General features: G+C 47.4%; 1 protein-coding gene across 2 annotated transcripts in view; it reads left to right on the forward strand.

The window, feature by feature from the left end:
- The window catches only part of PPP1R7 (protein phosphatase 1 regulatory subunit 7), a 735538-nt gene that overhangs the window by 341544 nt on the left and 380037 nt on the right, over positions 1–13957 (forward strand). For both annotated transcript variants that reach the window (XM_069618102.1, XM_069618103.1), the window contains 2 exons: positions 5056–5218; positions 5366–5482. In XM_069618102.1, the coding sequence (XP_069474203.1) occupies positions 5056–5218; positions 5366–5482 (280 nt within the window). The remainder of the gene's footprint in view (positions 1–5055; positions 5219–5365; positions 5483–13957) is intronic.

The raw sequence follows: 13957 nt of genomic DNA on the forward strand, positions 1-13957 counted from the left end.
TACCCGTGGTGCCAAGGCCGCTCGGGCAGTTGCCTCTTTGCCCTCAGGTAACGCCGCAGCCGCTCCCACTTAGTCATGAGGCCATGTCCCATGGTTCGCCGGTTGGGGGAAGGCTGGCGCAGCATCTTGTAGAGTGGCAAGCCATTACTTCAGATGTGTGGGTTCTGGAGATCATAACCCACGGCTACTGTCTTCCCTTTCGGCACAGGCCTCGCAACAATCCACCGGGGTACCTCTCTTTGCAGAGTCCGGATCCGCTCCTTGCGCAGGAAATTCAAGCCCTGCTGGAGAAAGGCGCCATAGAACTGGTGCCTGTAGCGGAAAGGAACAAGGGATGCTATTCCCCTTATTTTTTGATTTCGAAGAAAGACTGGGGATTGAGACCCATCATGGACTTGCGCGGTTTGAACAAACTCCTCAGGAAGGACAAGTTCAAGGTGGTTACTCTCTCTCGTCCTGCAGGCCCTTCAGCTTCAGGACTGGTTGGTGTCACTCGACCTCAAGGATGCTTACTTCCATGTGCCGATCCATCCCAAGCACAAGAAGTACCTGAGGTTCGCGGTTGGCGACTAGCACTTTCAGTTTCGGGTCCTGCCGTTCGGATTGACCTCCGCCCCGAGGGTTTTCACCAAGCTCATGGTGGTGGTGGCAGCGCATCTCGGGCAAGGGGGGGATTCACATCTACCCCTACCTGGAAGATTGGTTGATCAGGGGGAGCTCTCCCGAGCAAGTCCTGGATCATCTGTCCGTCACCTGCCACTCCCTTCACAGGCTGGGCTTCTCCCTCAATTTAAAGAAGCCCCATTTGATGCCAACAAAGCGGCTCCAGTGCATCGGAGCAGTGCTGGACACTTCCCTGGGGCAGTGTTTTCCTCCCCAGGTGAGGGCTCTTCACATTCAGCAGATGGTGCACAAGTTTCAGCATGCCCAGACGCTCCCAGCGTTCGAGTTCTTGAGGTTGCTCGGCCTCATGGCATCCTGCATTCTTCTGGTGCCAGAGGCTCGCCTGCGGATGAGATCTTTGCAGTGGGCACTCAAGATGCAATGGTCGCAGTCCTCCGGCAGGATGTCGGACCCGGTGCCGCCCTCGGTCGCCCGGGACCTTCTGTGGTGGGCCGTCGAAGGCAACGTGATGAAGGGGGCTCCATTTTGGCTTCCCTGGCCGGAGGTGACGATCGTGACGGATGCATCCCTCACGGGATGGGGAGCTCATGCCAACGGGCTGACAGTCGGCGGTCGTTGGTCTCCGTCGGAGTCCAGACTCCATATCAATCTGTTGGAGCTGAGGGCCGTCAGGCTAGCCCTGAAGGCTTGTCTGCCGACTGTGCGAGGAAAGAGTGTCCTGATCCTGACGGACAACACAGTGGCCATGCACTACCTCATCAAAAAGGGGGGGGGCAGGGTCACTTCCTCTGTGCAGGGAGGCGATGCAGCTCGAGTTCTGGGCCATCCAGCAGGAAGTTTCGATCTCGGCAGTTCATCTGGCCGGAGGCGAAAACGTGACGGCGGACGCTCTGAGCAGGCAGAGCGCGATCTCTCACGAGTGGGAGTTGGCTCGGGAGATTCTCCTGGAGATCTTCGCCCTTTGGGGGACCCCTCAAGTGGATCTCTTCGCCTCCAGTGTCAACCGGAAGTGCGAAAGGTTTTGCTCGCGGGAATTTCCTCCAAAAGGAGCCTTAGGAGACGCGTTCGTGGTGGAGTGATCATTCCTGCTGCTGTACGCGTTTCCTCCAGTCCCCGTCATCCCGCAAGTGCTGCGGAGGTTACGGAAGTTCGGTTCCCGGATGATCCTCATTGCTCCGGCGTGGGCTCGGAGGACGTGGTACCCGGACCTTCTCGACTTGTCCATCTGCCCTCCATGTCGTCTTCCCTACCGAGACGATCTGCTCTCACGGGAGGGGGGTCAGGTTCTCCATCCAGAGGTCAGATCCCTCAACCTTCACGCTTGGCTTCTGAAAGGTTGAGGTATAAGGATTGGGACCTCCCTGAAGACGTGATGGAGGTGTTGCTTTCGGCCCGAAGGCCGGCAACAAAGTCTCTGTACCGTTGCCGTAAGTTCTGCGACTGGTGCAGAGTTCAGAATGTGGATCCTTTTGCATGTGACATCCCCATGGTTCTGTCCTTTTTACTTTCTTTGGCCCACAGGGGCTTTCAAGTGGGTACCATTAAAGGTTACCTGGCGGCGCTGTCCATCTTTAAGCGCTCGTCTGAAGAGTGTTCTTACTTTAAAATCCCTTTAATTTCACAGTATCTGAAAGGGCTCACTAATGTGTTCCCTCCGTCACCTTTCCTGGTGCCCGGTTGGGATTTAAACCTTGTTCTTAAGTTTCTTATGGGTGCTCCGTTTGAGCCTTTACATTTTTGCCCTTTGAGGCTGTTAACTCTGAAAACTGTGTTTTTAGTTGCGGTTACTTCCGCTCGCAGAGTGAGTGAGTTACAGGCACTTTCAGTTAAGCCACCCTTCACTGTATTTCACAAGGACAGGGTTGTCCTTCGAGTTCGTCCTTCTTTTCTTCCGAAGGTAGTGACGGAATTTCATTTGGCCCAGAAGGTTGTTCTTCCGGCGTTCTATCCTCCTCCGCATCCTGGTAAGGAAGAGGAGAGACTCCATAGGCTTGATCCTAGGAGAGCTTTAAGCTTTTATGTTTCACGCATGTCCCGGGTCAGAGTGGACGATCAACTCTCTATTGGTTACGCTGGAAAGCGTTTGGGGCAAGCTGTGACGAAACAGACTTTGTCTCGCTGGATTATTTTGGCCATCTCGGAGTGTTACCGCTTGGCGGGTAAGGACCCACCTGCTGGCTTGCGGGCCCATTCTACCAGGGGTGTGGCTGCATCTACTGCCCTGCAGAGGGGTGTTCCTATTCGCAACATCTGTGATGCAGCCATCTGGGCTTCAGTACATACATTTGTACGTCACTATTCCCTCGATTCCATCCGAGGACAGGATCTGGCCTTTGGCAAGGCGGTCCTTTGCTCTGCTATTTGATTGGCTATTCTACATTTTGATTCTAAATTCTTTCCCTCCTCCTTGCTCTGGTACTGCTTTGGGAGTCTGTCATAGATATGGAATACGTCGGAGGACCCAATCCCCTCGAAGAACAAGTTACTTTCTTACCTGGTAACGTTCTTTCGATGGGATGGTCTGACGACGTATTCCATATCGCTCCCGCCCTGCCTTCCCCGCTGCAGAATTTCTTTTGCGATTGCAGCTTACGTTCCGCAAGGCTTTGTGTCTGACTGGCAGTTGACTAATGTCACACGTTTTGGGGGGGAAAAACTACAACTGAGGCTACGGGCGTCGTGCGTCCTACTGATCACATCGGATGACGTCGGACGTGGTCCTCGACGGCGCATCGACGTCATCGACGCAGACGCCGAAAAAAGTTTACGAAGCAGCACAGCTGTGGTGATTACATGTCATAGATATGGAATACGTCGTCGGACCATCCCATCGAAAGAACGTTACCAGGTAAGAAAGTAACTTGTTCGTCTCAATGTCTTCCTATATTTGGTGTCTTCAGAAGTGTCTCTGGGCCGTCCAGTAGGCTGACCAACTCCAGTTTGGCTACTGTGGTAGAAGCATTGCCGTTCCGCATTTCAACTCGGAACCTTGGGTCTTCAGCTTGTCCTGTAAGTAGCCTCTGTGAAATTACAGCTTCTCTGCATCCCCAGATAGAAGGCTTTCTTCACTGCAACATCTGTGATTGCTGTTGCCTTGCATCAGTAACAGTTACTGAAACTGGCTTTCCCGCTTCTGGTCGAGTGCCTAAAGGAGGCATGCATCAGTATTTGCTGCATTCATCCACAGGAACAGGTTGCACCAGCTCCTGTACCTGACCAGCACTTCTCTTCAACCCGCAGCTCCTGAGCATCTGAGACCAGGACCAAAGGTGTGAAGATGTTTATTGGGCGACCCTCAACAACCCACCAAGTCTGAGGAAAAATCGCAGTACGGGTGGTAAATTACCCTTTTAAAAATGTGCAGAACTATTACATTGTTTTACAACGCGTAGCTTTGGCAATACTTGTTTCCTGCTTCCCTCCAAAAGCTAGTAAAGCTTTTAATCGCCAATGAATGTCTTCATCTCCTTTTGGACCCATTTTCACATCCTCTGGATACTTCCCCAACTTTTTCCTAACTTCTAAAACTCTTTGGAAAAACTGAACCTTTAGGCACAATCCCGTTCAATTTAAGGTTGGACTTATAAACTAGGGTTGTAATTCCTGTAGACTGGTGGTAGGTACTAAATATAATTATGCTATTTGTATAATTCCCTATCTGTGTAATCCTTCATTGATTCACTGTCTGGACTCGTTGAGTCTTGGCCTTGACCACTCTCCATGCTACATTGATTGGTTGACAGGCCAGAGTCTAGAATTCCATTCTAACCGATTGGTGTACAGCGGTGAGGATCCGGTCTAGGATACCCCAGTGTTGTCCACTGGTGTTTTATCTGGATTATACCTACACAGAACACTGAGATTGTCGTCTCCTAGAATTGAAATCCTGCAAACAGTCACTGCATCCACTTTGAATGCATCGAAAGTAGATCAATTGAGAAAGTTGTGTTTTGAAAGTGAACTTCCATCCTCTGGAAACAAAGCTGAACTGATACAGAGGATATTATATCTGCAAGTAAGATAGTTTCTTTACCTTCATGTATGACTCTTGAACCCTGAAAAAACATTGATAAATTACTTCCATGTGATCTGCACAATATTTTACTTGCCATCTCAGAAGATGAGCTGTTACGTTTAGAACACCTTTGTCTGGAAAGTCACTTATTGAATGTTGGGAGTGTTTCTGTACCTTAAACCACTATGCTTCTATCCAGAGTTTCATCCTTGTTTGCTCAGCCACCACTAGGTGAACCAAGGACAGGTTAGGAGGAAACTTGTTGCTTAACTGTGTCTCTGCACCCCTCACCCTTGAATAGAGCTGAATGATTCAATCCCACCAAAAGCATTAAAAAAAATGGTAGACCATATTCCTTTGCTTACTCTGCCTTTCCTTTTTCTCTGCCCCCAAAACCACCACTCCTCCCGCCCTAGGATTCTGGACTTCTCTTTTAATCTCCTGAGACAAATAGAGGGCCTGCAGCAACTTACCCAGTTGAAAAAGTTATTTTTCGTCAATAACAAGATAAGCAAGATTCAGAATGTGGGCCACCTCCAGCAGCTACAGATGTTGGAGCTGGGTTCAAACCGGATCCGGGTAAGGACAAGTGAGAAACATAAAAAGTACAGCAATGTTAAAGGCAGTGATTTGGACAATGAGAGGGTGGGAGAAAAGACCTGGACTTGTTAAACTGAAATTACTGTATGTCATCAGCTAACTGCTTTTGCTTTGTTTATATCTTAGGTCATTGAGAATGTGGAGACACTAAAGAGCTTGGAGAGCCTGTTCTTGGGAAAGAACAAGATCACACAGATCCAGAGTATGGATGGGTTAACGAATCTAACTGTGCTGAGCATACAGGTAACCCCTCACATTCCCCACCCCCCCCCTCCCTGTCCCGGTTATAATTAGGCAATATCTGCAACTTAAGGGACTATTGGCAGCACAGGAACTTTGTACACACAGTGTCTCACAGACCAGCTCATTGAGTCCAGTCCTCAGATTTTATTCATTTGGGCCATTTGTTCATCAAGCACTCGAAACAAGCTGTCCTCTAATAGGTAAGATTTTGTGAAGTTCAACTGATGTGGGACTTTACAAGACGTATCTGCTTGGTATTAGGGACCCAACTTTTAACATAGGCCTGTACTACACAAGTTGGTGGGGTGGCTGTGCAGGCAGGCTCATCTTGGAAGGGCTACTGTGAGCTGTAGAGCAGTACAATGAAATCAGTAGAGACCAGTAGACAAGTAAACACACACTTTTAAAGTTATACTAAAATAACTAATAGTAACATCAAGCAGAATTTCAGAATCAAGTTATTCAAGTAGTCATAATGCAGGTGAATACATTCTGTGTACTAAAACATTTCCAGCACACAGACACCAGTTAAGGTCAGTAGTAGCATGTATAGTTAACCATACAATATTGAATTTGGAGGGGAAAAGTTTGAGTAGAATAAAACACTGTAGCACTGTAACAATAGTCTTTTCTCCCAGAGGGATGTAGGAAGTATTTTCCCCAGCAATAAGAGTGTAAAACAATTAAAAGCTTTATAGGTAACAAGCACTGCCAAAGCCACTAGGGTTCAGAAGGCAGGTGCCTTTAGGGTGCCTGGATAGACAAATTCAATATGACCGTTCTAGTTCTGGTGCAGTCTTCTTAGAAAAAGTTAGTTGAACAGTCAGTTCATTAAAGAAAAATCCAGGAGCTCAAGAGAGCCTACCTGAGGTGTGCAAGCTGTTAGCCCTGCACAAGTGAATTACAGAAATTCAAGAGGATGGAAAGGAGCACTCCCCAAGCTAGGAAGTACTAAATATGGCTAAAGGTGGTTGAACCCAGAGCCACACAGTAGCTTAGAATTGAAACAGATGTTCCAGCTGGCTTCCTTCTTGATGCAGCGATGCAGACCCTTGTTTACTGGACCTTGGTCTTGGTGACGAAAAGAAGGACCTCTGGTGGGCTTCTGCGGCAGCACTCTTGACAAGGACTCTGCAGCAATGGATTCCACTCATTTCAGCGGCTCTTTCGAGTTTTGCTGCCTTTTTCTCAGCGCCAAAGTGGAACGAATAGCTCTTGTTGGAGTTTCCTTGGTCCCTGTGTCATGGACTCTGTTGAGTGGACTCTGGTGAGTGGACTCTGGATGTAGAATTTCTGCTCCTGGAGGTCCTTGAAGATGGCAATGAAGTTTTGGCTGGATTCATTCTCGGGAAGATGTTGCACTCGTTGGTGGTCCAGGTACACTGGGTATTGAGAAAATGCAGCCCAGGGAGGTCGCAGGGACCTAGGGTTTGGCACAGAACGAAGCAAGTCTTGATGCCAGTTGGTCCCACCAGTCTAAGGGATGAAGTTGTCCTTGCCGGAGCTTCCTTGTCTATGGGAAAACAGGGTCAGCGCAGCTGCAAGGCTTCACCGCTGCTTTCGTGGCCCTGGAAGTTGCTACTGGTGTCTCTTTTCATCTTCAGATTTGGTGTTCCAGTGGTCGACTCTGCCTGTAGTCCCAAAATCCTCGCCTTGTATGCAAAATCACATTCGTTCACAGCACTAAGCTGTCAATCATACGGGGGCGGGGGTTGTCCTCTAGGACAGCCAGCCGCCCAGTTGGAACTGGTTTTGGCCATGCATGCCTACAAAGGCCAGAGAAGTTTCTGGCTCCTGCCTCACTTCCTGCCTTCCCAGACACTGGAGCCTGGGTGGGCTTCAGGGCTGAAGCCTGCCAAAAGCAAAACGGAGGTTAAAATCAAAAAGTTCCCAGATTCCAGCAAAAGGGGGGCGGGGGGGCTCCTAAAGGGAATAAGCACAGTAGCTGACAATTCTCCCCTCATCCTCTGCATACTTTTTTGTTTTGGTCCGTTGGTGGAAAAGATTTTCTTTTTGCTGCTTTATTCTGACTTCTATGGTACACCCTTTCTTTTCACTTTGCTGTGAATGCTGACCTGACTTTTTGGAGTGCAGTTAGCCTTTTGCTTTACTTCACTTGTTTTTTTATCATTTGTATGGGGAAACCGATTAGTCCATAAGACTATCAGTGCTGAGGCACTATGTCTCTTTATGGATTTCTTGTATTTTTAAAGTGGTTAGGAAACTTTGTATTTTTAACCACAAAGTAAAATAAAAGTTAAGGATAAAATGTGTCCATGATGGGCTGGCGGCAGCTGATATGTTTCTATAGTGTTCAAATGTTTTCGAATGCACTTTTACAATTACTGCACATGGCTACTAAGAGTGGCTAGAAATTAGATGGCCGTGCCACAAGATTTTTGCTGGTCCTTTGGCCACATTTTATTTTGGCCTTTTTCCCGCTCTCTGGTCCTGAATAGCCATATACGGTAAGCCCTTTCCTGGTAAAGCTTCTGCTTTCCCGGGCAAAGTGGTCTGTGTGCAAGTCCTGGTTGTTGGTCCCAGTCCACATCCAGGTGCCTAAATGTCTGTTGCTTGGTAAATTGTTTGGCCTGTGGATATCCATTATTAGCCACTGCCCGTTTGAGTGGTTTAGATCCTTTCTGTCCATATCTTGGATAAAGGGAGGACCATACGACAGATCATTGTTGGAGCCAAGACCCCTAAGAAGTGCAGCCCACTGATAATTCTTTGGTGACTGTTGCAGCTGTCCAGCATTGCCTCAGACCAAGTCCTGGTGAAGCCCTGCTCCTCGGCCTGATCTCAAAAAGACCCTTGTTGGTGCTTCGCCCTCTGCATTGGTGGCAACAACATGTCCTGACCCCTGCTCAAGGATCCGTGCCTGCTGAGCCTTCAGAAGTGTCCCTGGGCCAACTGGTGTACTGACCAGCTCTCTCCAGGGGTACCTCACTGCAGCCGTCGCTGTTCCGAGTGCATTGTTGGAACTTTGAGGATATTCAACTTGTGCTTCAAGACACCTGCTCCTGCATTTATTAAGTCATCCATGGCCTGCTCTTTTGTCCGGGCAATTGAAGATCGCCTGTTAACATCGATTTCTAAAATCTACCCTGGTCGGCAGATTTTAGGAGTCAACCCTAGGTATGGTGAACAGGGAAACTCGGAGTTTAGCCAAAACCCATTGAAGCTAGCGTGGTGAGCAGTCTCCGGCGAGTGTGAGCATGGTCAGGGGCCTCAATGAGTCCACACAAAATAACACTCAATAATTCATCTCCGTCAGCTATACACTTGGAATTGTTAGTTAAGGCCTTTAGGACACACTAAGGAATGAAACTAGTAGGTTGTAATATCACACAAAACCATGTAACGCCAATATTGACATTCATCAGTAAGTTCCTTTACAATGCATCTCTAGATATTTCTTTTAGTAACTTTCCTCCATAGTTCTATGGACACCCAAATGTGTTCCTTTTGGTTTTTGAACCTGTCCTGACCTTTGACAGGTAAGTGAATCCTTCACTCCCCTGGCCGTTTGCTCATTACCCTGCGAGTGGATATATGAGGGAGGGGATCACATGGGGAAGAGACAACCTCTGGGAGTGGCAGTATCCAAGGACCAGTATTCCCCCCCCCCCCCACTCCCCTTTTTCCCTTGCAGGATGAATCGCCCATACACAACACCTTAATGGAATATTGTGATTCTTTCCCTGCTCCCTCAAAGGAGAGTTGAATTTCTCGAAATCAAATCAACAAAACAACTTTCAAACATTGACTTGCCCTCAGAACATACCATTGCTCCAATGTTTTCATGCAAGTTAGCTAAAAGGAACAACTATTCACAAAAACACCATGATTCTGCGACGAGGAACGTGAATTGGGGAATACAGAACAGAGGAAGCCTCGAGCACAGGCAACACTTTAGTTTTTGGCTGCATGTACCTGTGCCCGGTACGTTTAAAATGGGATCACTAGAAGAAATGGTAGACTGCTGGTGGGAGCGGGCTACGGTTGTTCTTGCTACAGCGGGATCGACAGAAAAACTTTGGAGACAACCAGCTCATTCATTGACCAGAAGAAGGCTGTGCAAAGATGCTTCCATGCACAAACGCCAGAAGCAGGTGCAGGGCTCCTGGGCAATTGCCGGTGGAAAGAAGCAGCACGAGACTCACCTGAAACCCATGAGGAGAAGAGGAGCCCAGCTGGGACCACGGGGAAACAGGAAAGCCAAGCAGCGCGATGAAAAAAGCAACCAGCGGCTGTCATTGGCAGGTTGCGAGCATACCGGGAAATGCCACAAAGAGCTGGTGTCTCCATGCTGGGACAAAGGTAACACTGGGGTGTATTGGTGAGCATGCCGCATGTTAAAAAAATGAACAATACAAAGCTGGTGAAGGAAGGAAACCGTTTACTTGCGCTGAACGCGAGAAAGTAAAGGTACATTTCCAGCAGAAGGGAATCTTTTGAAGTTTGCCCTTATGTGCAGAGAATAATACAGTAATTTAATTTCGAATGGATTGTGTCCTCCCACTTATTCTTCATCTTTTATCTCCATTTCCAGCTTTAGCTCCTTCGGAATACCAGCAGGGGGCTCTGCGCGTCAGTGCCTGTCATCGATGGTCTATACTGCGAGCAGCGACTGTTGGCTTCAGTTCCGTTTTTCCATGAGAGCTAACTCTTGGATTATCGGGGCACTTTGGTTCCTTGACTAAAACCTTTCGTTTAATGAAAATGGCATTGTCGTCGGCATCAACTCCGAGGTCGGGGTTCAAAAAATGTCATGACTGTGGGGTGAAAATGGCCCTTACGGTCCCCCATCGGGTCTATGGTGCCTGGGATACTCTCATTCAACTTCGGAGTGTGGGTCCTGCCTATCGGTGACAGCAAAGGCACTGAAAGCACGTAAAGAGAAGCTAGCTGCAGGTAGGCCCGATAAATCCCCTTTGACAACCGCTTTGAATAGGTGATCCTCTGACGAGTAGAGATGACTCTCCTTGTCAGAAGAAAGCTGAAAGGTCCCTATCACGCAGTGGCTCACACCACTCGTCATCTTCCATCGCTGCAGTCGAAAAAAATGCGCCACAGATCGCAATCTTCGTCATAGAGTGCCTCCCTGGAACGGTTCTATTGCCTGATCCAATCGGCCTCACCAGCCTAGTGGGAGAAGTTCAGACTAAATAAGCTCCAAGTATTTGAGAAAGTGGCCTCAAACCCTTCGAAGAAAGATCAGAGCCATGCCAGTGTTGACAAACATGACAAAAAGAAGGCAAAGGACAAAACCTGTGCACCCTCGGTGTCGAAGAGAACTCCTCAGAGGTTCCCTCTAGTAGAGACAAGACTCTTTCGATGTCAGAATCATCAGCGCCGAAAGACTCCACGTCGATGCCTACAAAAAACCCTTGACGCCACAGGCGTAGAAGCCCTCGAAGGATGCTGGGAAAACAGTCACTCCACTGGCAAGGCAGGATTCCCCAATTTATGAGGATGAACCATCTTCAGATGAAACACGGTTGCAGTATGGGACACATGTTCCAGAGACCTTAATTTCAGAGGACTCGAGAATAAAAGACCTACATGACCACTTGCAATCTGCAAGTGGGTTCGACACTTCTCTAGAAATAGACTTTGGCAGACCAGATCCCTCGGACCATGCTAAAGGATCTTTCATACAACTGATGTCTAGAGTGAGGGAATATCTGGGACGGAGTAGGCTTGCACCACCCTTTTGAGCAGGACGACCTGACTGATATTTTAAACAAGGGACACCATGAGGACCCTATTCTACCATTCCATATAGCTCTGCAAAAGAGTAAATGCCAACTGGGAGATGCCGGAGTTAATACCAGCTGTGGCAACAAACTGACAAGTACTGTGCGTCAAGTAGTGACCTGTACTAGGCATAAAATAAGCAGTGTTGCATAACAATTTGCTATGCAATTCTGTCGGTTTGCTAATTAAATTGACAATTGTGTAGCAAATTTTGGCTATTTAAGTTACCCAGTTCAATGAAAGCACTGCTCACCCTGAATTCCTCTCTGGCTCTCAAGGCTCTTGCCATCCTCTTCTCTGTTTGAGAGGGAAGGGGGGATGGATGGAGGGAGGGAGAAAGGGAGGGAGGGAGGGAGGGACTGAGACTAACTATATCCTCTTTGGCAAAGACCGGTATATAACTTTATTACCAACAGTCATGCAATTTCATTCCTAACAATTTAAGTTGTTGCATAATGCATAACTACAGTATTGCTTCTGTGAAACACTGCATTGTCTCCATGATTTACACACAGTAAAGTTTAGGTTAGTGTATCTAAATTTCAGTGTCCACTAGATTCTGTTTTGTTGGGGAAGTTGTATCACATTAAGTGAATGTAAATGATCCCATGGCCAACTGCTTTTAATGGCACATCTAGTTCTGTGACCTGTTTGTTGCATTCATCTGCAACTGGTGCTCAACGCACGAGAGGTTTTATACAAATTACCCTAAAAGTGAGATGGCAGCAAACTACAATATTCCACCTAGTTTGACCAATTATCTGCCTGCTATACCATCTACTCTACTCTGCTTAGTCTTACTTTCTTTCCTCTAACATAATGAATACACAACGCTAACTAGATGTTTAAGCCAAAAAATGATCAATTGTTCCATCCAAACTGTATATCGAAACATCTACTGCAATACCACACACTGTAGTTAGCCTCCAGAGCTCACTTTGCTCTAGGATTATGATTGCATTATATATTGGCACCTGTGGGAGAGAGCTGGCCAAACTCTTAAGAGCCTTTTTATCGTATCTTTTTTTCTTACACCGAACCTTTTACAGACACTCAGCCAGAGCTTGCAAAGTCCACTGGCCCGCTCCCATTTGCAGGGGTTGTTTGAAACTTATTTAACATTGACTTTTTTGCAGTAAATGTCAAATGTTTCACTGCGCTTAGCTGACAGCAGTGTGCCAAACATAAAGTGAGTTACTAAGTTACTTTATCTGGAGGTCTACTATTGGAATTTTAAAGAATTTGCAAAGCCTGATTCGTCTCACTAATAGCTTACTTCAGTGGTGCAAAAAAATGCTGTATTGATGCTCATTTTATGTTTTGGGTGCGAATAACTTTTGGTGACATCAAAAATATTAGTACAAAATTGCTAATGAAATGGGTGTGTTTGCTAATCAAGAATATTTTCATTTGCAAACTCTGCTAATCAATTTCTGAAAACTAATTTATGCCTTGATCTAACAAAACATCCAACTCCTGAAATCTTGGTAGTTCAGGCTGCCACTTCTACATTCAGACAACGGGCTTACCCAATCGCCCCTCCTGCCCCCAGACAAAGATGACAAGCGTTATGACGCTTGGGCCTGAAGGGTTTTCTCTGCAAGGAGTATGGCCATTAAATCGGTAAATGCCACGTGTGCATTGGCCAAGTTCACTTTCATTTTATGGAACGGTATAGCAATGGTGGCTGAACATTTCCCTGAAGGGGAAGAACGAGGCAGCTCTTTTATTTTTTCCAATAAGTTTTTATTAACAAATTTTCAAGGAAACAAGAGCAATAAGGTCAACAGCCTAGCCCCTAAGCCCCCTCAACTACCCCATCACCCCCCCTCCCTCTCCTCCCGTCCCCTCCCAGAGGTTCAGAGATAGCACAAAGTCAACTTGCGACATAAACAACAATCAAGGTAGGTTCACAAATCTGATTCGTCTTGAGGGCAAATTATGCCCAGGAGTTCCATCGCTTTGGGGAACCAGGCACGGCGTGCACCTTCCCTTAGAAATGATAGAAGACTGGCCCAGTCTGTGTAAAAGCACATATGACACCCCTGGATCGAGTAAGTTAACCATTCCGTAGCGACCAGTGACCAAAGCTTCGCAAACCACTCGTGCGCCTGAGGTGGGACCCTCGAATTCCACCTTCTAGCTAAGACCAGAGCAGCAGACAGCATCATTATCACATAGTTTACGATCCGCTTTAGAAGACAGATCGGAGAAGACCGCGTTTAAGCCCTACAAACTTCTACCCCTGTCAGCAGATTCCCGAAGCCCAGCACCTGGGCCGTAGCCCGTTGAACCTGTGACCAGAAAGCATCAAGTTTCGGGCACTCCCACCATATGTGAGACCATGAACCCACCTCACCACATTCCCTCCAGCATTTCTCTGAAACCGTGGGGAACATTTTATGTAGCCTAAGGGGGGTGTGGTGCCATCTTAGTAGGAGCTTCACTCATCCCTCGTGAATTTGAATAGACTTTGCAAGTTTTGGGATTTGGGACCATAGCCTAAGCCATTCCTGTTCCTCTGTCTAACCTGAGATATTGCGCCCATTTACTCCTACAGTTCCTAGAGTGTATCGGTTCCTCACGTTTTATTAGTCTGTAAATGGAGACAATTAACCCCTTATCACCCGACTCCGTATCTAGAAACTTTTGAAAATGGGTAAGGGGGCGTGAACCCGCCTGCTTTATTGATGAATGGGAGAGCCAGTGCCT

The sequence above is a fragment of the Ambystoma mexicanum genome, chromosome 10, assembly GCF_040938575.1.
Source record: "Ambystoma mexicanum isolate Mex_15411 chromosome 10, UKY_AmexF1_1, whole genome shotgun sequence".
NCBI classification, from domain to species: domain Eukaryota; kingdom Metazoa; phylum Chordata; class Amphibia; order Caudata; family Ambystomatidae; genus Ambystoma; species Ambystoma mexicanum.